We start from the raw sequence: 20,909 nt of genomic DNA, 5'->3' as shown, positions 1-20,909 counted from the left end.
ATACGGATAATTTAAAATAATCCATACTTCTCCTGCATGATGTTTTCACTTCAGGGCACGTAATCTGTTCTTTTCTTTATGATCGTCTCTGTTATACATCCATTTTTCAATCCATTTTGAGGACTGAGACAACAGCATTGCATCTAAAGAATGCCCAACGTAGATAACCCTTCCGAAAACATTCCTAACGTAGCATTCACTCCCTCAACAGAATTTCTTCCAAACCATACTTTCTGTGAGATCCCCCGATTACAACCATTAGTAACCAAAGAATAAAATGCATATACACAACAAAAGATCACTTTTTCATATTACTATGTGTTTTTCCAAATCATGATGTAGTATTCTGAAAGTATTTCAAGATTGTATCTTAACTGGGACTTGGGCTCGATCTCAACAACGAGTCGAGGTCTATCGATGCAACATCAGGGCCTAGATGAGCCCCTTATTATTTCAGAAAGATGTCACCTAACCCACAAAGGAAAGTGGGTGTCAGATGGAGCAGAAGTTGCATTATCTATAAACAAAGGAAACGTTTGAGCCGAAGAGAGAAGAAAAAAACATGGTAGTAAAAGTTACATCAGATGGAGCAGTGGTCAGAGATCACCGAAACCATATAACTTGGTCAAAAGTTTAAAGCTACAATCTTAACGAATCTTCCTAATCCAAACAACCCCATTTTGGCCAACATGAAGATTACTTAAACCCTTTCTCTGACTATCTCAGGCATAACCCAGCATCACACTTTTCCCCCATGGCTCGCCAGTTTCTATTGATGCATACTCTTCCAAGCACATTTCAACTCTGCATAGCAGCGATGACTCTTCTTGTGTGTGCCATTGCTCTGCTCATGTGTGCTTCTCATTCACGTAAATGGCGTAATCATTGGGTAGCATGCTATGTTCCTGATAGCGATGACCCTGTAATAGAACCCAACACCGAAGCAACAATCCGAACGTCAAACGGTGGAGAAAGCATGTTTAGTGGAGAGTTCTCGGTCTGGAAGAAGAACATACTTATGGGAGGGAAGTGCCAGCTACCAGATTTTTCTGGTGTCATAATTTATGATTCTAATGGGAATGTAGCCCCTGCCAAAGCTCCTCGCCCTTTACTCACCTGGAAGTAAAAGGGATATGTAAAACGCAATTCCTGCTGTAAAATGGAAATGGAACCTATGTTCCTTGCTCTTTTGAAGCTTCCTTCTATGCAAAACTGGGTGTTTGTAACATGTTTCTGGATAGAAATAAACTTGATCTAAACTTCACATGCAAATTTGCATTTTGTATATGGCCTTGCATTTAGATACGATGGATTATTCTGATTACCTCCTAATAAATGAAACTGATGCCTTCTCTAAAAGGAACGATTCTTCATTATATCCGTCATATAAGAAAATACACAGCTTCTGTAAATGTCTCTATTTGTATTGTTTGCTCCAATCCAAAGTATATAAAACCTCTCAGCCTTTGAGGATTAAACATTGAGAAATAGAGTTTGCCAGTTTGGTCCCTCTTACAGAGACTTTAATTCATTATCATTTGGCCAGAGACAAATTAAAGGAAAAAACCCTCGTATGTTTTCTTATTGTCATTCAAAAGCGAATGATGGTAAACCAGCAAGCCAGGGCTTACTCATCACAAAATAATGGATGAAGAGGTTGATTTGAATACTGAAAATCAAACAACTAATTTCATCAGCTGGGACACTTTATATGCAGAAAAAGAAAAAACATTCAAGGAACAGTAATATTGTACTTGATGTACGGAAAACATTGTATTTATATGGTGGCCACATTTCTGTAATTCTGCTGCTGTAAGCAGTAATCATTCCTGAACTTCAATGCAACAATAAATATTTTCAAGCAACTATTGAATAATATCAAAACTCTAACTTTATTTGGCCATCATCTAAAAATGTGAAATTATTTTGGTTCATCTCATGGAATAAGATGATTCAGAAAATATGATTGAGATACTAAAAGTCTGATAAATTGTATACTTTCTGCTCCCTATATAATCAATTGTAACATTCAGGCTTCAAGACACCAACATAAGGCAGGTTCCTATATAACTCTGCAAAGTCCATTCCATAACCAACTACAAAATAATCTGGGCACTGCAAAAATAAATAAATATTCAGATCAGTTTGCTAGGCAATCAGACCATGGAATTCAAGAATAATGCTTACGTTTATGGCAATTAATACAATGCAAAAGTTGCAACAAACATGCAGCCAAAATCAAATATTTTTTCAGAGAATGCTATCTACAGTCACTAAAACTTCATTCATCTGATTATTGGGGTTCCACGAGGAAAATTAGCAATTATCAAGTGCCGCTAACTAATCAGAGAGTCATCTTGTTCATTTCCAAAATTTTGGAATCCAGGGTCCAAGATTTTGAAATAGGCATCAAATTCGAAATGTCAGTCATTAAACAAGCAATGCATCGTTTCCATGGAAGCAGATCACTGCATCTACAATCAATATCATTCCCATTATTAAAAAATTGAGATACCAGAATTGTCTACAAAGGGGGGCCGCTGACTAGAAACATTTTTTTTATTATAGGTCGACTAGAAACATGAAAAATGGAACCACTCATTTTACTGCATTTTATTCAGTCACTAATGTGGTTGCTGTATTATCACCCATATGCATCAAACCACACTCACTACTGTTTTTTCAAATGCAGATTGAAGAGTAGTCCTCTAGTAAGCGACTGACTCATAATCCTTCGTGAGTTATTAAGTAACCTCAAGAGTTAGGTTCCTTGATCTTCCTCTATTCTTCATTTTATTTCAGTTTACACATCTTGGGACCTCTATCTTCCAAACATGTTAGTATCCCATTTATCAACTACTAAGTGAGTAATGATGAAAAAAAGCTACTGAGCAAGTCCCAAGTAGACTCAAAACCTCAACAATATCATGTTTTTCCTATAACTCCTCTATTATATATTAACAATTCCAAATTTCACAAAGCCCACTCATTTATTTAATCCAATTCTCCATTTTAATCAGAAATCACCCAAATAATACAATTTTGCGTTATTGAAATCGTTACCTCAAAACCCCGGTAAAACTTCCCTTCACCCACGAGCTGAAAATGAACCTTTCTTCTTGTTGGTTTGTCGAGTAAGGCACACACTGATACAGAGGATGCTCCTTTTGATTCCAAATATGCAATCAGACTGGACAGAGTGTTTCCCGTGTCAACAATGTCCTCAACCTGAGACAACACGTTCAGTTCTACACATAATTCTCCTCTTAAATATCAGACCTTGGTTTTAGATTCTTCATATCAATGTGAAACGAGTAAATTACGAATTTTCTTTCAATTTAAACGAACAGAAATATCAGTAAAAAATTATAATTTTAAATAAATTTAAAATAAAACGAATTTCTTGCTTGCTAATTGCTATACTAGAGCGAGAGAGAGAGAGAGAGAGATGCAGAGACAGATAGTAGTGGTACCAGAATGACGTGCTTGCCCTTGACATCAACCTTCAAGTCGAGAGAGAGCTTGGGGACACCACTGGAGAGGGTTCCGCAGCCGTAGGATTCGGCGCGAACGAAATCGACGGAAACGGGAAGTTGGATGTTCCTGACCAGGTCGGCCAAGAAGATGAAGGCCCCTGTGGCGACGCCAACAAGGACTGGTGAATCGGCGGCGCCGAAATCGGCAGAGATTTCGGAGGCTAGCTCGGTGACTCGGCTGGAGATTTCGTCCTTGGTCCATAGGACTGTCTCTATGTGAGAGCGCAACGACGCCATTTTTGTTCTTCTGGGTTACGCCTTTTGGATGGCTTACAAGCACGAGATTTTTTATCCGACGGCAGTGATTTTTTAACGAAAATTTCAATTTAGCAGTTTATTATATTCTTATTTTTATTTTTTTCTTCAAAATGTATAGTGTAGAACTATACGTTTTTTTATAAAGATAAAATTTGATGTTTTAAACTTGTTTATACCAATTTATTTGCATTAAAAAAATTTCTATTTCCTGCTTTTTTTTTTTTACTTTATTGTGCCATTTGGGTTTTGTTGGGCTCCATCTCCTCTATTTTGTTTAATGCATTATTGCCTAAAGAAAAAATATAGTTACAAATATAATTGTACATTAATCTGTACATCAATATGATGTGATTGATCAAAAAATAGATTTTATTAAAAACAGTGTTAATTTAAATTTTAAGTATGAATAAATCAATATTAATACACAGATTAGTACGCGACTGTATTTGTATATAGCAAAACTCTTACCTAAAAAAGATAAATCAAAGTACAAAACACAAGCAATACAGATTTTTACAAATTTATAAAAAATTAATTGGAATTGTCTCCTTTTTTTCAAAGTGCAATTAAAAATAAACAATATCCCCATTTTAACAATTGGAAGTTGGGCATCTTTTTAGGCTTTTCTTTTTTGAATTGAGACTTTTCTAAGATTTTCCTATTTACTATTTAGATTGAGAAATAGAAAGAGTACTGAATTCTACAGAATTAAATGCTGTATTTTTTCCTATTTACGAATTGCCTTAAATACAATGAATCTCCAACCTATTCAGCTCCAAATTATATAAGGTGTTTTAATAAAAATATTATGTAAAATCCCGAATCTCTCTTTTAAGATTTTGATTTTGATTTGTTTAATAGCAAAACATTCCTTTCATCAAAACCTTACATTAGTTTTTTAGACCAAATGATTTGTGAGATACAATCTGGAAAAGAATCCAACCTACATGCCTAGCATATCTTGCAAACTTATGGGCAGCCTCATTCTCATCTCGTATAATTTGTTGTATATTACAATATTAAACTTCTTTATAAGCTCGTTTTATCTTCGTAATGAGGTTTTCTTGTATGGACATAGAATTTCCAACAATTTTAATTTCATTAACTATAAGTAGGGAGTCACTTTCTAAGATGAGATCTTATGTATCTTGATGAACACAAAGTTGCAAGTCTCTTAATATTGCCAATAATTTAATCTCAAAATGGTCACACACTTCATTTTCCTTTTTACTTGCTGCCATAATCACATCACTTTTGTGATTTTTTAAAATTGCTCCCACTCCTGCTTTTATGTTGATCTTGAAAGATTGCTCCATCAACATTACGTTTAAAAATGCTTTCATTAGTTATATATATAAATAATACATATACATATATATATATATATATATATATATATATATAGGGGTTGACTCAAGTGATAAAAGTCTTGATTTTAGTGGTGTGCTCTTTCTAGATTTGAAATTTGAATTTTGTTAAATGCAAATAATTTATAGTAACCATCGGACTAGGAGTTATTCTCCTTAAATTAATTGAGGTTAACTTTCAGAAACTTATTACTAAGAGCATATACATCTTGGAATTAGTCGGGATTAAGTTCTTGGACACTGGTGCCAATAAAAAAAACATTAGTAATATTATCTTATCATGTTCATGTGATTATATATTTAAGTCTTAATATTAATTTTACCTTTAAAAATAATAGGTACATAGATTAGCAAATAGTATGATATCAATAAAGCAAGACCATAATGTATAACATTATGCATGCAAACAAACAAAGAAAAAGTGGGGCAAAAAATAATTCTTAAATCGCCACAAAGGGACACAAAGTACATTGGTCGAAAGTCTCGAAACGGTCGCGTCAACGTCATCAGCCCCACACGTTCGCTTTCTTAAACGCTACCAACTCCAAACGAACCGTTTTGATTCGACACTCACCCTACCCGCTCTCCCCCCCCCCCCTTCTCTCTCTCGCTCCCTCTCGTATAAATGCAAGCCTTCACCACCTTTCTTCTCCCTCTGAGCCCTCTGCCTCCTGCTATTTTTTCGGAGAAAATTAAAAACCAAAAAAGAAAAAAAAAAAAGAAGAAAGTCCTTCCTTAATATATTCGATCACAGACCCTGTCCCTAAGGGCTATCCTTTCCTCTTTTCTTGGGGGGTTTTTTTTGCTTTTGTTTCTGTTTTCTCACTTGAAAGTTCTCGATTTATTTTCCAGAAGTTTTTATATTCGGATTTCTTTTCTGAGATACCAATGGCGGCAGCGATATCGGCTCAGACAGCTCCGGCGTCAGTGACTTCTCAGCATGTGGCGGCGGCGTCGGAGGTGGCGGCTGTGGCGCTCGCGAACCCGTCGCTGTATGTGGGGGATCTCGACCCGAGCGTGGACGAGGGACAGCTCCTCGATGTGTTCGGCCAGGTGGCTCAGGTCGTGTCCATTAGGGTTTGTAGGGATCAGACCCGGAGGTCCTCTCTCGGCTACGCTTATGTCAATTACGCCAACGCTCAGGACGGTACGTACTACGACTCTATTCGATGAGCCGTTGGTCGCCATTGTTGTCCGACTCAATTCTTTTGCTTTCAATCGCAATGTTCATATAATTATGTGTGTTCATGTATAGACATAGATATAAACACGCATACATAGAGAACGTATACGCATGTGCGTATGTGCATGAGTGTTTGTGGATTTTTCTTTTCTGCCCTGTGTTTGAGTGTGTCTTTTCGCGTGCAGGGGACAGCTCCTTATGATTTAGGGCCTTTAATGTCAATGAATAGTTTTGTGTTCTTGAATTCTTTTTCCCTCCCGTTTTAGGTATATTTATTGCAAGCATGCCATCTGAGCATAGTGCTATGGCCTTGATCACTGTTTGTTTTGATTTTGTAAATTTGGAGTTCCTGTGTGTTTGGGTAAAGTCACTTTTTTTTGGGATATTCTATGATTGGATCGTTTAAGTGTGATTTTAGGAGAATGATGGTTTTAGTCTTGTGAAGAAAACTCCTCTCTCTCTCTCTCTCTCTCTGGGGGTTGGGAGGATATTCTGTATTTTTGGGGATAGGGTTCTGGATCATATGAATTTTATGTTCTTGTATGGTTTTATTATTATTATTTTTAGGTATATTTATAGCATCTGAGCAGATTGCGTGTGGCCTCAATTGCAATTTGTTTTTGGTTGTGTAAATTTCAGTTTTTGTGTCCAAGTCACTTTTGTGGGTGTATTCCATGTTTGTTTCATTTTAAGAGTATGATGGTTTTAGTCCTATGAAGAAGATTCTCTCTCTCTCTGGAGGTGGGATTGAGGAGGCTATTTTGTAATTTCTGGGGATGGGTTCTGGATGATATAAATATTATATGTTTGTGATTTGTTTTAAATGAGTAGTTAATTTGTGTCTGGTTTCGTTTTTGCTGAAAATTAAGAAAGGGAAAGAATATAATACATTTTTTTGTTTTTAATAGCTTTCTTATGGCCAAGAGTTCTTTAGAAGAATGTTCTTCTTTACACATGTTGATATTCTGGACCTCTCTTAGAAATGAACCTAAGATTGTGAAAATTAAAAACGGAATATGTATATACATAGTATTTGTGAGCTTTGGAATGACCTTCTGAGATCCTATGATGGTGATATTAGTACTCTATGTTCACTTTGTTTTCTGTAGTAATTTTGGTCAAGTGCCAACATTCCCCATTTCTTATTACTTCTGCAATTGTGAAACAGACTTATTTGACCACTGAGCTTGTAAATTTCCAATGTGATGTCAGAAAAATATCATGTGCTCTCTTTTAGAATATGCATATAAAAACATTTATCTATGTAAACCCTGAGGGGTAGCTCAATTGGTTAGGCCTTGGGTTTACTCCCCAATGGTCACTAGTTTGAGTCCCCTTAGGGCCACTGGAGGTTTACCTGGCCGTTAACTTTAGGGCCCCGTGGGATTAATCGAGGTGAGCGCAAGCTGGTCCGGACACCCAAAGGATATAAAAAAAAAAAACATTTATCTATGTATAACTATCTACATATGTGTATTCATGTTTGTTATACGATTAAATATATTATAATTATATTTTTAGGTGTAGCGAAAACTTGTAGAGTTGCTTGAGTTGCGAAAGGTTAGGGAGTTATGCTGTTTTCTAATGCAACTGTTTCTTTTTTCAACAATCAATTTTTTCTAGTGGCTATTTTCTCCCTTTTTCCTTTGTCCTTTTAATTATCCTGCTATGCATTTGAAAAAAGAGAGTCAGCAAGTATGGTACTTGTTTTGTTCCTCTTTATTGTTTTTAAAATTGACTTTTTGGCCAAGCTTTGTGTTGATAAGTATCTACTTAAATTGCAGCTGCCCTTGCTATGGGGCTTTTGAATTATACTCCTATAAATGGGAAACCTATCAGGATTATGTATTCTCATCGAGACCCTAGTATTCGGAAAAGTGGATATGCCAATGTTTTCATTAAGAACCTGGACACATCAATAGATAACAAGGCATTGCATGAAACTTTTGCTGCCTTTGGGACTGTCCTTTCTTCCAAGGTGGTTGTTGACAGCAATGGTCAGTCGAGGGGTCATGGATATGTACAGTATGAAAATGAGGAATCAGCACAAAATGCAATCAAACAATTGAATGGCATGCTGATAAATGATAAAAAGGTTTACGTTGGACTTTTTGTTCGACGTCAAGAAAGGTCTCAAGCAAATGGATCGCCAAAGTTTACTAATGTTTATGTGAAAAATCTGCCTGAAAAAACTACTGATGAAGACCTCAAGAAACTTTTTGGCACCTATGGTACAATCACCAGTGCAGTTGTTATGACGGACTCAAATGGGAAGTCCAGATGTTTTGGTTTTGTAAACTTCCAGAGCCCAGATGCTGCTGCTGCAGCAGTTGACAAGTTGAATGGGGTTGCAGCCATTGATGACAAGGTTTTATTTGTAGGGAGGGCTCAGAGTAAAGCAGAAAGGGAGGCAGAATTGAAGGCCAAATTTGAACAGGAAAGAATTAGTAGATATGAAAAATTACAAGGTGCTAATTTGTATCTGAAAAATCTTGACGACAGCATCAATGATGACAAGCTGAAGGAGTTATTCTCTGAGTTTGGAACGATAACGTCATGCAAGGTATATATACTCATCTTCAAGTGGAGCAATTTTTCCCTTCTTTCTTTGCTGGTCCTTAGTGGGACACATCTATGAGTCAATTATAATAGTTGTTTTGAATCATTATCTCAGGACTAATTGGTTTCATAAGCACTTATCAAAAAAAAATTATAATAGTTGATTTGAAGTAGTGACCTTTAGTTTGGCTATGTTTTTGTACGATTCTTGTAGATCATGCTTGGTCCACAAGGTCAGAGCAAAGGATCTGGCTTTGTGGCGTTTTCTACACCAGAAGAAGCTACTAAAGCTGTAAGTTATTAATTCTTTGTTCTAGGGCCACTTGGCGGACCCTACTTTTACACATTTTGCTCATCCATTTTCTCTCATGCATGCTTGAATATTATTCTCACTTGTTCAGCTGGATGAAATGAATGGAAAGATGATTGGACGGAAACCTCTGTATGTTGCTGTTGCTCAGCGTAAAGAAGATAGAAAGGCTCGGCTCCAGGTGATTTATCTTTATGCATTTTGATGTTCATATTGGAAACCTAGTTCTTCATTTTGAAATTGCAGCTGTTTCTCTCTAAATTTTGTAGAAACATTTTATTTTAATGTTTTTAGTGAGGGTCTTTACTGATCTAGTTTAGTTATTAGCTGAAAAAATTGCCTACTTTTGCAGTTAATGCCTAGCAGCGCTTTTTTGTTATTATGACACAAGGAGCGCTGGACTTACTGGAATCTTTTATCACTTACGTGAAAATTATGTTTTTTATCTCTTCAGCACTCCCTTCTGAAAAATAGGAAGAAATATAAGAAAAGAAAAAAGGAACTTGTGAGAAAATGGCATTAGTGCCTGCAAGATGGTAATTTAGATAGGCTTCTTGTTATATTTCAAGTGTGTGTGTGTATCACTGTATGTGTTTCTTTGTAAATGTCAAATGCCAAGTTGTTAGTGCCACATAGATTTAAGGAGTGAAGATATTTTTCCCAAACTTTTGGGTCATGTTTTGGATGAGGACAGATACCCACTAAATCAACAAATTTGAATTTTTAGTTTTTGAATCAGAATTATTATGCGACTCTTTTTTCAAGGCTACCCCTTTCCTTTCAACTCCCATGTTGGATGTTTGTACATAAAAATTTGTAATGTTCTTGAAACTTTTAAATTCTGCTTGGCATTGTGCCTCAAATGAACAACCCCCCCCCCCCCCCCCCCCCCCCCCCCCCCCCCCCCCCCCCAACCAATGGGTGTTGTGTGAACTGAACTAGAAAAGAGGTGGGGAAAAGCAATTTTCCTACCATTTTTTTTTTTATCATGATGGGTAGAAGTTGGTGCCATTGCTTATATTCTCATTCTTTCAAATATGTCAAACCTGATGGGCAATAATCTGTTTATCCGACCTCTAGGCACATTTTTCTCAAATCCAAGCCCATGGTGGGATGGCACCGTTGCCTTCGGGAATTCCTGGATTTCATCCTGGGGCACCTAGATTTGCCTCACAACAGTTGTATTTTGGTCAAGGTAATCCTGGTCTGATACCCCCTCAGCCTGCGGGTTACGGCTTCCAACAGCAACTTTTACCTGGAATGCGACCGGGTGTTTCTCCAAACTTCATTATGCCATACCACCTTCAGCGGCAAGGACAACCAGGGCAGCGGATGGGTGTGAGGCGAGGTGGAAACCTTCTACCGCAGCAGGTGATATGACTGATTTTTTCCAATTTCATTATTCCCTCATTATTTGGGTTCAACAAATTGTATAGTTATCCATATAATTTAAAGGGTAACATTAATGCAGTCACCATTATGAGCAAACACTTTCTTTTCATTCAAATACCAAAACTTTTCACCAGGGGCTTTGAGATTGGATGACTAGGAATTAAATGACTTGATTATGATTCTTGACTCAATTTATTATTTAATTGAACTTTTCCTGATTAACTATTTTGTGGGTTCATTATTTTGCTGCCCAGATTTTCTGTTATGTACTTTTTGTTGGTTTTGCATATAGTTTTAACTTGCTATTATGTCTTGGTGATGTTGTAGTCCAGGATAAATAGATTAAGGCTAGTTTTTAGAAGCTTTATGGTGTAATAAATCATTATTCATCTCTGATATTATTCATTCACATCTCAAATTCAGTTAATGCATCGTAACTCTCACCAAGGCCCCAGATATATGGGAAATTCCCGAAATGGCATGGATACATCTGTGGTTCCTCAAGGTGTTGTGGGTCCAGTGATGCCAGTGCCTTTTGATGGTTCAGGGATGCCAGTGACTTCTATTGATATCCAAAGACCTGGACGAGTGCATATCTCAGCACTTTTATCAGCTTTGGCTTCTGCTACCCCAGAGAATCAGCGAGCAGTATGTTATTTTTCTCTTCCTTGTATGTAATTTTGTATAGTTCGTTTATATTTGGATTTGCCCTTTCTTTGGGTTAAGAGATCTTGAGAATCCAATGATTTTTCATCTTAAGCAACACCGTGAGAGAGATTGATTAGTAACTCTATAGAAAAAGGCCATAAGATATTAAACTAGATTGAGTTTTAATATTGAAATCACTTAAAGAGAGAATATTAGTAATAATCTATGGAAAGCAGTTGTTTTACTAATGTGTCTTGAAAAATCACAGATGCTCGGTGAACAACTTTATCCCCATGTGGAGAAGCTTGAGTCCAATAATGCCTCAAAGGTGACTGGGATGTTGCTGGAGATGGACCAATCTGAGGTAATCCATCTCCTTGAATCTCCAGATGCTCTGAAACAGAAGGTGGCCGAGGCAATGGAAGTCCTCCGTAAAGCTGCATCAGAGTCTGGTGTTAGTGATCAGCTAGGCTCATTGGCTGAATGAGTGAAGCAAAATGGATTTTTTTTCCCTGTTTGTGAGCCCATATTTTACAGGGCTTAATGAGGTTTCAATTGTTTCTGGGATTGTCTCCAAAATTACTGCTTTATTTTGTGGGATTACATTTGGCAACTTGATTGAAGGCATTTTAAGGTTACAGATTGGAGTGGAGAGTATTTAAAGGGTCTTATTAGGATTTGTCAGCATTGTCCTGTTTACTTAGATTATTATCATTATTATTCTTGTTATGAATTAAGTTGGGATTTTGGTAGACCTTTTTTTTTTAATCTCTTTGTCCTGTCATTTGTATTAGTGGACCTATTTTGGTTTAAGAACTCTGTGATGAACACTCAAAAAGTATCTGCATGAAGTGTATGAATAAATCTGCAGTTTAGCTGCATAGCCAGGCCCCTACCAGAGACAATTTTTTTTGTTTTCCTTCATAATATGAAATCAGGGTGGACATCAACTGCCGTCGATTTTGGTTGTTCATCTAGAAAAGGGGTAGATACAATGGAGGAAGAAGCACAAGATGGGCTATAAAACAAAGCTTTAGAACATGAAATCAGGGTGGACATCATCTTCTACTCTTTGATCATGGCTTATGGTCTCCAACTCCAAGATATCATCGCTCCATTGACCTCCATGATGTTCTATATTCGTATCACTGGCAAGTTCCAATTCGGTGTCATCTTGGGTTGTCATGTAGTCGTTCCATTTGGAAACTCGCGCAGCAGTTGCTGTCGGCAGCTGAACCTTTCTGCTTGGCTTGTCTTCATCCTGTCTCATGCAGTCATTCCCCTTAGAAGAGCTACTGGCAGTCATCCATGGCCGACAACTCAGCTCTTTGTCTGCAATTCGTAGAAAATTAGTTCACACGTCCTAAACATTGTTTATACATCTTAGCTTAAAGAAATGATTCATGTAGTGCACTGCTTATATCCTTGAATTTCATCAGTATTCTGCTAGTAATTGAAGTGACCAGACTCAAGAGTGATATCAATGAATCACAAAATCTTAAGCTTAGCTAAGAGAAAAAATAAAGCTCAAAATGACCTTGGGAGATGAATTTTGTGCTGCTGGATTTTTTCTTCGAGAAAACCGGCTTGTAAAGCACATCGCCTTCTCCTTCTCCAGCATCAACCACTACAAAGGAGTTCTTCAATTTTGGTTTCTTGAACATTCCCTCCGGCAACTCTGTCATGATCTTTGGCTCAAAACCACCACCTGTACAATCCCCCCCAAAAAAAACCAAAAAAAAAAAAAAAAAAGTTTTTACCAATTTTATTTTCAGATAATTTCGCAAAAACATACAAATAAATATGTACCTAATTCTTCTTCTATTTCTTCTGATTCTCCTTTGATGCGATCGTCGCGCTCTGAGTCAAGATACTCGCTCCAATCGCTTCGTCTCTTCCTGTGACCGCACGGAGATCCGTCGTTGGTGATATCTTCTTCTTCGACTTGTTGCGATTGCGGAAGAGGAGTTCCGTGGAGGTTAGTCGGTTGGTGATCGGAGAACTTGCGGGACATGTTGAAGGTCTGGACGAAGTGGCGAAGGTCCTTGGCCACGAAGCCCTGAGCGAACACCTTCCGGATGGACTGCCTCTGGTTGCACACCACGCACGTCCACTTGTTAACGATCTTGCTCTTCTTCTTGTGCTGCTGCCTCACCTGAAAGAAATTCCATCAATTGTCAATCCTACTTATATCCTATATAGATATCTTGATCTAGAGACAGAGACACAGAAAGTTGCCTGCATTGTGGAGCATTGGCAGCATTGAACCGCAGTGAAGATCGTAGACATTGCTGGCCTAGATGTGCTGTCTCTCTCTGGTTTGCGTTTGTAATCTGGAGAGGGATTTTCTGATTTTACCGCCAAATGATGAGGATTTGAAATCGAGGGTTTAGTCACCCACGTGGGCTTGTCGTTTTCCAAGGGCCCAAGCCGAACCCAACAATTCCCTCTAACTAAAATTCCAACCTTATTTCTTGCACGTCTTAAATCATAATTTATCGTTTTTTTAACTAAAATTGTATCATAGGAATCTATCGTACGAATCCGGCTAACAAGTGCCTTAAAAATGAGATTTTCATCTATTTTCCTTTTTGTTATTTTAAGCTGGTATTTAGATAACGAGTTGAGATGAAAGTTGAAAGTTTAATAAAATATTATTATAATATTATTATTATTTTAAAATTTAAAAAAATTGAATTATTTATTATATTTTATGTAAATAATTAAAAAATTTATAATAATAAAATAAGATAAAATATTTCTTATATTCAAATGGAATACTCTCTCAAAACTTTGGCATTTCAAATTTTTTTAAAATTAAATTGTGTCGTTATTTATGGAGAATACTAATGTCGCACATTTTAAATTATTGTTTATTTAAGTAGTAAACAAGAGAATTCCCTTAAAAAAAAAAAAAAAAAAAAACATAAACAAGAGAAAGAAAAGAAACTTGTTTGACCCACCACCTAACTTCTTACAACCAGAATTCTAGTCCAATGACGGACGTTGGAACAAGCATTCAACATCACCATAACTAACAATTCAAGGACTACAAGTACCATGAGGAGACCTCCATATACACACAATAGAAAAGCGTTAACACAGTTCAGAAAGCCAAAGCAGGGGACGTTTGGGATGGCTTTGCCTTCAGGGTTTCTTGGGCTTCTGCTTCTCCACGGGATGCTCTCTGGTTTGGCTCAAGGCGACGTCCATTTTTACGACTTCGTCGTTAGTCTCTCTCTCTCTCTCTCTCTCTCTCATTTTGTTGGTGTTTAAATTTTGGAAACCGCTGGAATGACCAGTACCTATAACATTGGCTATGGCCCTTATTTCAAGTACTTAGACGTGAGAAATGCCTTTGATTTGAAACATAATAAGGGAAGGGGACAATGTCGATGATTCTTGGTCGTTATTCCCACTGAAATTCGTCTTGCATGCCTTAAATAGAGTACTTTTTGTTCTTTGTCTGCCTCATTGAACTAATTCCTTTGAATTGCATCCATTTTGTTTTTTTTTTTTTTTTTTTTTTTGGGTTAATTTTTTGTTCGTTCAAATCATGTACTTGTAGCTGAAGGAGACCAACTTTACAAGGCTGTGCAGCAGCAAGAGCATGTTGGTTGTAAATGAAAGTTTGCCAGGACCTGTGATTCGTGTCACCAAAGGGGATACCGTATTTGTAAACGTCCACAATCAAGGAGACTATGGTGTTACTATTCATTGGTAATGACTCTGTGTGTGTGTGTGTGTGTGTTCAGTGTTCAAAATTAAGGTATAGAGTCTTGGGTTTGGTTATCCACAACTCACTTCTTCTTACACACACATTACATATAAGTGTATGTATATCTATCTACCTGCTTGAGGGATATACACGTACGTGTGCTTGTGTCCTTGTGAGCCGTTAGTTTACGAGAGCACTGGACTTTTAAAAATGTTAAGTCGCCTGCTTTTCTCTCTACCCCATGTCACAGTTATCTCTGCAATGGCTCCTCGAAAGTGGGATGGATGCCTCTGCGTTTTCTTTCTTGCTAATGCTGCACTAGACTCTGCCTCCTGTTGATAAAATCTTAATTAATTATCAATCATAGCTGCTAGCTGTAGTACTTCTGTATGGAAATAGTTGATCTCCTAGAAAATATGAGACGTGGATCCGGAAGTCATGATACATTAATTCTTATCCAACATTTTCTTCGTCAAGCCTTGAATTCGGCTAGCTGTAATAAGTTTTTCTGCAAATGGCAAAGGAAGACGGCTACTTTGTTTTCTTCCTTCAGTCTCACTTCTTCATTGTTTATTATTCATAAAAGAACGGCAATATTTTTGTGCGCTCAGGAGTGAAAATTTTAATCGATAAACCGGAAAATCGGACCGGACTGAACGGTATTATTTAATATATTTTTATTTATTTATTTATTTAATGTTATATATTATATATTTTATATTACATATAATTTTTTATATATAATATCTAATAATATAAATTATAATTATATATAAGATAATGTTATTATAATTTATAAAATAAAAGTTTAATCTTAAACATGAAAATCTAATTGATCATATGCTTTAAATATATAATATTATAAATATATATTATTTTTTAATAAAATTTTATCATAGATTCATAAGAAATAAAAAAAAAAAAATCACTCAAATATTATTACTAAATTTTAATGACCTAATACACTTAAAACTCTATATTTTTTCTAAGGCATTAGTAGATAAATATAAATTATATATATTAGCATATAATTTATATAAAGCTATACTAATAACATAATTTTTTTATATAGAAGAATTTTTTTTACATAAAAATTTTTTATATAACAATTTTTTTATAGTAGAATTTTTCGACATAACAATTTTTTTATTATTATTTTTTTTATAAACAGATTTTTTTATGATAAATATATATTTTATTAAAATCAGACCGAATCGATAAAATTAAAATATCGATTTAAGAAGATAACCGATACGTAATCGATTTTAAAAAATATACCTACCGATTCAGTTTTTAATTTTATCGAAAATTAAACTAAACCGAACCACTTACACTCGTGTATGCGTTTGAGTTGATTGGCTCATGCCCAACTTGTTTTGTTTTCAGAAAGCTTGAACTGAGTCAGAGACAGTACCCTAGGCCTCTCTCTCTCCCCTATGTGCGTTTGAGTTGGTTGGCTCATGCCCAACTTGTTTCTTCCACTTTTGTTTTGAGAAAGCTTGAACTGAGTCAGAGACAGTACTCTCTCTCTCTCTCTCTAATTATGCAAACTCATACTGTCCACATATCACTACGCCTAACTATTTGCATTCACACAAGCCTATCACATACTGTCCATTATAACTAACACTTGAAAATTCGTGAGGTTGACTATTAGCTCTAACTGTAATTCATGTACGTTGCTTTTTAAGAAAAGTAATTACTTGGAAACTGGAAGCAACAAAGTACGAGGCCAGTACGAGGCCGGGACTGGGACGACCCTAATTATAAAATTAAAAGCAATTTCCTGCATGCATGCACAGCTTTCTAGTATTGTTTTTTATTTTTCCTTTTTTGAGCAAGAAGAGAATTATTTATTTATATGAACCATATATAGCTAAAATAAAAGCCTGACCTATATGCATACTGGCCCTTGGAGTGCAGTACTATAAAGCAAGCCAAAACAACAAAGAAATCTCAGATCATAAAATAATTAAGGCTGATCTATCGTGATTGCCCATAAATAACAATGTTGTTAAAGGAGATAATTCAAATTTTATAGGCATGGAGTGCATCAACCGAGGAATCCATGGTCGGATGGTCCAGAGTACATTACACAATGCCCCATAGAGGCAGGATCAAACTTCACTTATGAGGTCATATTTTCAGATGAGGAAGGAACCCTTTGGTGGCATGCCCACAGTGATTGGACTCGAGCTAGCGTCCATGGTGCTATTGTTGTTATGCCCAACAACGACACCGGTTTTCCATTTCCCCAGCCTGATGGAGAAGAAATTCTCGTACTCGGTATGTATGCAAAGTATTCTTACAAATTATTAATAATGTACCATAGAAATAATATTGTTCAAAGTAGTTAATTAGAAGTTCTAAAGTCACGCCAGCTTTGAGTTATTCTAATCTGTATTATGATCCTCCTGAGTCATGCACGCACATACTTACATCGATCAGTCCATTGGATTTAGAAAGATCTTCAGCTTTTACCTTGGCATATATGCACCCTTCCGAGACATATACAACATATACCTACTGGCCTTGATGTATTGCAGGATCTTGGTATAAAGGTGACGTAAATGCGGAAGTTGCTGAGGACCTCGAAGAGGGTTCTGACACTCCTCGCTCAGATTCTTATATCATTAATGGACAACCTGGTGATTTCCTCCCTTGCTCTGCCGGTACGTGGATTCGATACACACTTAGAGTAAAGATATATCTGTAACTTTTGTTTAAGAAGTTTAATTTCTTTCTACAGTAGCTAAGTCGTTGCATGTGGTGTGGTCGTAATGTGTCGGATTGGTTTTAGTACCATATTCATGCGTGTGACAAATACGATGCAGTTGAAAGGATTTGAAAGAGTACTGTCCAGTCTCACATTGATTATTTACTGAATGTTTACAGCTTTTGTGCATGTATGGAGGAGAGAGGACACAAATATATATATATATATATATAGAAAAATGATTGCATGTTGAGAATCTTTTATTAATGCCTGTAGAACTTATTGATCATTGTTGTGTTGCAGAAAATACATACAGGTGGCAAGTGGATCATGGGAAGACGTATCTTCTTCGGTTAGTCAATGCAGCCATGAACGCTGAGCTGTATTTTGCGATTGCTCAACATGTTCTCACCGTGGTAGGATTGGATGGATCATACCTTAAACCTGTTGTCACCGAATATGTCATGATCTCCCCAGGACAGACCATGGACATTTTGGTGACAGCAAACCAGACACGTCTCGGTCGCTATTACATGGCTGCCAGACAGTTTGATAGTGTTAGGCCGGATGATACAGACTATGACCACATAAATGTCACAGCAATTCTTGAATATAGAGGCAATTACACTCCAACATCGACACCCATTTTTCCTAGCAGTCTTCCCACCTACCAAGACATCAAGTCTGCAATCTACTTCACAGATCGTCTTAGGAGTTTAGCCGACCAAGACCACCCGGTTAATGTCCCCAAAAACATAACCACCATGATGTATATTTCAGTTTCCATGAACAGTATTACGTTTGACTATGAGGGAACCTCTCAAAGTTCTCTTTCTTCAAGCTTAAACAACGTCAGTTGGGTTAACCCCACCACAGATGTACTACTGGCCTACTACAGGTATTTTTTTTTCCCAATCATCTTTCTCATGATATTTTCTCATTACATTCAAAGAAGAAATAACTTCAGCAAACGACTTGAGTGGTTTGTTGAAAACTTCTCTAATGTCAATAGGTGATGTTTGTATTAGAAGTGAGTTTCTGTAATAATATTGTATTCAACTTATGATCATCATCAATATATATATAATTTTGAAACAATAGCGCCTTAATTTGTTTGAAATTTGATGAACTATATATGAAATTGGGATGTTCGAAATCAATATCTTTACTTTTAATAGAACGTTAGGTTGATATTGGAAGAGATGAATTTAATCATTTAGTTTATATCCTAACACCAGTTAAGCATATCTTCATGCCAAAACCTTTTATAAATGAGTGCAGGAACATGAGTGGATTTTACACCACAGATTTTCCAGACTATCCGCCAACTTTTTACAACTTCACGGCAGACACCGCTCCTGATTTTGCAACTGACACCTCACAAGGAACGAGGGTGAAGGTGCTTGATTACAATGAAGAGGTGGAGATAGTGTTTCAGGGTACTACTGTGCTTGATGCATCGGAGGATCATCCAATGCACCTGCATGGCTACAACTTTTACGTGGTTGGCTCAGGACCTGGCAACTTTGATAATGAGACTGACCCAAATAGCTACAATTTGGTCGATCCTCCTAAGATGACTACTGTTTCCCTGCCCAAGAGAGGATGGGTTGCCCTTAGATTCAAAGCTAGTAATCCAGGTACATATATTCTAATTCTAAACTATGTACATCGCAATGGCTGGTACTGCATTTTCAAAAGCTGAGATTGACCAAATTACCATAGAAAAAAAGAAATTAACAGAAAAACATAGGAATTATTAAAGAAAAAGTTTGGATCAAAATGAGTATAATTTTTCAAAAATTGATTAAAGAATTAGTTTGATTCTTTTTAATGGAAAAATTGTTGCAGGAGTATGGCTATGGCACTGCCATTTGGATCGACATCTAAGTTGGGGAATGAACACTGTCTTCATAGTGAAAAACGGCGACACTCCTGAGACGAGCATCCGTGAACCCCCTACTTACATGCCTTCTTGTGAGGCCAATTCATCGCCCATTAGGCTTCTAAACTTTGACCACTCGAACAAGAATAAGTTCGTTTGATGTTATTAAGTAGTTGTTAATTATATTTAAGTGCTATTTGTTTTAAGACTACTACGTAGTACCGTCTACACACGTTAATAATGCATGTATGCACGTTTATATAAAGTGCTGGATGAGGAAGAAGAAGTGGAAATTTGTAGTCTACACCGCAGCACTGCTCAATGATCAGAATTAATCTTGATGATCTGTTATGAAGGTTTCTGGCATGGGTTGAAAAAAATAAAACTCAAAAACCAAGTTTATATAAAACCAAATATTATATAAAAGAACCAGATCGTTAGTACTTTTGTTGGAACTTTGGACCGATGCTTGCCACATGTGGAGGGTAGCTCCTCTTAATTGCTGCATGAGCGGCTAGCTCCTCGTAAGAATTGAACCATACAAAAAGACTCAAGGAGGAAGGACATCTCAAGGTAACCATACATGAAAAGAATAGAACTGTACGTACATGATTAATATAGAGGTGGGATTGAGGAGGCTAGCTATTTTGTATTTTCTGGGGATGGGTTCTGGATGATAGAAATATTATATGTTTATGATTTGTTTTGCTTTGGTTTTAGCTGAAAATTAAGAAAGGGAAAGAAATATAATACATTTTTTGTTTTAATAGCTTTCTTATGACTAAAGAGGCGCTCTTTAGAAGAATGTTCTTCTGTAAACATGTTGATATTCTGGACCTCTCTTAGAAATGAGCGCCCTATAAAATTGTGAAAATTAAAAAGGGAATATGTATATACATAGTATTTGTGAGCTTTGGAATGACCTTCTGAGATCCTATGATGGTGATATTAGTACTCTATGTTCACTTTGTTTTCTGTAGTAATTTTTGGTCAAGTGCCAACATTCCCCATTTCCTATTACTTCTGCAACTGTGAAACAGACTTAATATTTGACCACTGAGCTTGTGAATTTCCAATGTGATGTGAGCAAACTATCATGTGCCCTCTTTCATTTTTATTTTGATTTTTATCTTTTGCAACGGTTTAATGTCGCTGCAAAACATTGATGACACGCCCTAATTAAAATTTTTTGTTTGTGGACTTTTGGGGCGATTTAATGTCATTGTAAAAACTTGAAAATATGTTAGAAATGAAAATTTTCGTTTATGGCCTTTTCTGGCATTTTAATTTCGCCAAAAAATGATAAAAAAAAAATGCACGATTACTTATTTCCGTCA

The 20,909-nt window shown here is 36.4% G+C and overlaps 4 protein-coding genes across 6 annotated transcripts; 2 read left to right on the top strand and 2 right to left on the bottom strand.

Moving 5' to 3' along the window:
- Window positions 1-284: 284 nt before the first annotated feature.
- LOC122296405 (hypoxanthine-guanine phosphoribosyltransferase) lies at window positions 285-3,837 on the bottom strand. 3 transcript variants are annotated; one of them, XM_043106073.1, is made up of 4 exons: window positions 3,474-3,837; window positions 3,064-3,228; window positions 1,017-1,116; window positions 285-920 (listed from the first exon to the last, which is right to left on the bottom strand). In XM_043106073.1, exons 1-3 carry the CDS (start codon window positions 3,771-3,773, stop codon window positions 1,063-1,065), a joined length of 519 nt encoding a protein of 172 aa, XP_042962007.1. In that variant the 5' UTR covers window positions 3,774-3,837; the 3' UTR covers window positions 285-920; window positions 1,017-1,062. The 3 variants fall into 3 exon arrangements, with proteins under 3 accessions (XP_042962007.1, XP_042962006.1, XP_042962005.1); XM_043106072.1 differs by having other exon boundaries at window positions 285-1,116; XM_043106071.1 differs by lacking the exons at window positions 285-920; window positions 1,017-1,116 and adding an exon at window positions 1,732-2,115 and having other exon boundaries at window positions 3,474-3,835.
- A 1,957-nt stretch (window positions 3,838-5,794) lies between these two features.
- LOC122297290 (polyadenylate-binding protein 3) lies at window positions 5,795-12,134 on the top strand. Its single transcript, XM_043107311.1, has 7 exons — window positions 5,795-6,308; window positions 8,129-8,907; window positions 9,118-9,195; window positions 9,305-9,394; window positions 10,294-10,584; window positions 11,029-11,253; window positions 11,522-12,134. The coding sequence occupies exons 1-7, from the start codon at window positions 6,050-6,052 to the stop codon at window positions 11,738-11,740; spliced, it is 1,941 nt and encodes a 646-aa protein (XP_042963245.1). The 5' UTR covers window positions 5,795-6,049; the 3' UTR covers window positions 11,741-12,134.
- Window positions 12,135-12,146: 12 nt separating this feature from the next.
- Window positions 12,147-13,633, bottom strand: LOC122297291 (MRN complex-interacting protein). Its single transcript, XM_043107312.1, has 4 exons — window positions 13,492-13,633; window positions 13,063-13,408; window positions 12,791-12,961; window positions 12,147-12,585 (listed from the first exon to the last, which is right to left on the bottom strand). The coding sequence occupies exons 1-4, from the start codon at window positions 13,540-13,542 to the stop codon at window positions 12,287-12,289; spliced, it is 867 nt and encodes a 288-aa protein (XP_042963246.1). The 5' UTR covers window positions 13,543-13,633; the 3' UTR covers window positions 12,147-12,286.
- Window positions 13,634-14,318: 685 nt separating this feature from the next.
- On the top strand, window positions 14,319-19,876 carry LOC122297837 (putative laccase-9). Its single transcript, XM_043108040.1, has 7 exons — window positions 14,319-14,481; window positions 14,822-14,973; window positions 17,013-17,257; window positions 17,518-17,643; window positions 17,991-18,585; window positions 18,969-19,327; window positions 19,539-19,876. The coding sequence occupies exons 1-7, from the start codon at window positions 14,389-14,391 to the stop codon at window positions 19,730-19,732; spliced, it is 1,764 nt and encodes a 587-aa protein (XP_042963974.1). The 5' UTR covers window positions 14,319-14,388; the 3' UTR covers window positions 19,733-19,876.
- The last annotated feature ends 1,033 nt before the right edge of the window (window positions 19,877-20,909 follow it).

The sequence above is a fragment of the Carya illinoinensis genome, chromosome 15 (genome assembly GCF_018687715.1).
Source record: "Carya illinoinensis cultivar Pawnee chromosome 15, C.illinoinensisPawnee_v1, whole genome shotgun sequence".
In the NCBI taxonomy this organism is placed as follows: domain Eukaryota; kingdom Viridiplantae; phylum Streptophyta; class Magnoliopsida; order Fagales; family Juglandaceae; genus Carya; species Carya illinoinensis.
Note: the sequence above shows the minus strand (reverse complement) of the source record. Positions and strands in the feature narration are given on the sequence as shown.

Excerpts from the sequence above, each read along its gene's own strand:
- LOC122296405 (XM_043106071.1), bottom strand. The coding sequence starts at position 3,773 with ATGGCGTCGTTGCGCTCTCACATAGAGACAGTCCTATGGACCAAGGAC. Across the intron at positions 3,229-3,473 it reads AGGGCAAGCACGTCATTCTG|GTTGAGGACATTGTTGACAC; the intron begins GTACCACTACTA and ends GTGTTGTCTCAG. Across the intron at positions 2,116-3,063 it reads AGTTTTACCGGGGTTTTGAG|TGCCCAGATTATTTTGTAGT; the intron begins GTAACGATTTCA and ends TTATTTTTGCAG.
- LOC122297290 (XM_043107311.1), top strand. The coding sequence starts at position 6,050 with ATGGCGGCAGCGATATCGGCTCAGACAGCTCCGGCGTCAGTGACTTCT. Across the intron at positions 9,196-9,304 it reads CAGAAGAAGCTACTAAAGCT|CTGGATGAAATGAATGGAAA; the intron begins GTAAGTTATTAA and ends TCACTTGTTCAG. Across the intron at positions 10,585-11,028 it reads GAAACCTTCTACCGCAGCAG|TTAATGCATCGTAACTCTCA; the intron begins GTGATATGACTG and ends TCTCAAATTCAG.
- LOC122297291 (XM_043107312.1), bottom strand. The coding sequence starts at position 13,542 with ATGTCTACGATCTTCACTGCGGTTCAATGCTGCCAATGCTCCACAATG. Across the intron at positions 13,409-13,491 it reads GCCAATGCTCCACAATGCAG|GTGAGGCAGCAGCACAAGAA; the intron begins GCAACTTTCTGT and ends AATTTCTTTCAG. Across the intron at positions 12,586-12,790 it reads CACAAAATTCATCTCCCAAG|ACAAAGAGCTGAGTTGTCGG; the intron begins GTCATTTTGAGC and ends TACGAATTGCAG.
- LOC122297837 (XM_043108040.1), top strand. The coding sequence starts at position 14,389 with ATGGCTTTGCCTTCAGGGTTTCTTGGGCTTCTGCTTCTCCACGGGATG. Across the intron at positions 17,258-17,517 it reads AGAAGAAATTCTCGTACTCG|GATCTTGGTATAAAGGTGAC; the intron begins GTATGTATGCAA and ends GATGTATTGCAG. Across the intron at positions 19,328-19,538 it reads ATTCAAAGCTAGTAATCCAG|GAGTATGGCTATGGCACTGC; the intron begins GTACATATATTC and ends AAATTGTTGCAG.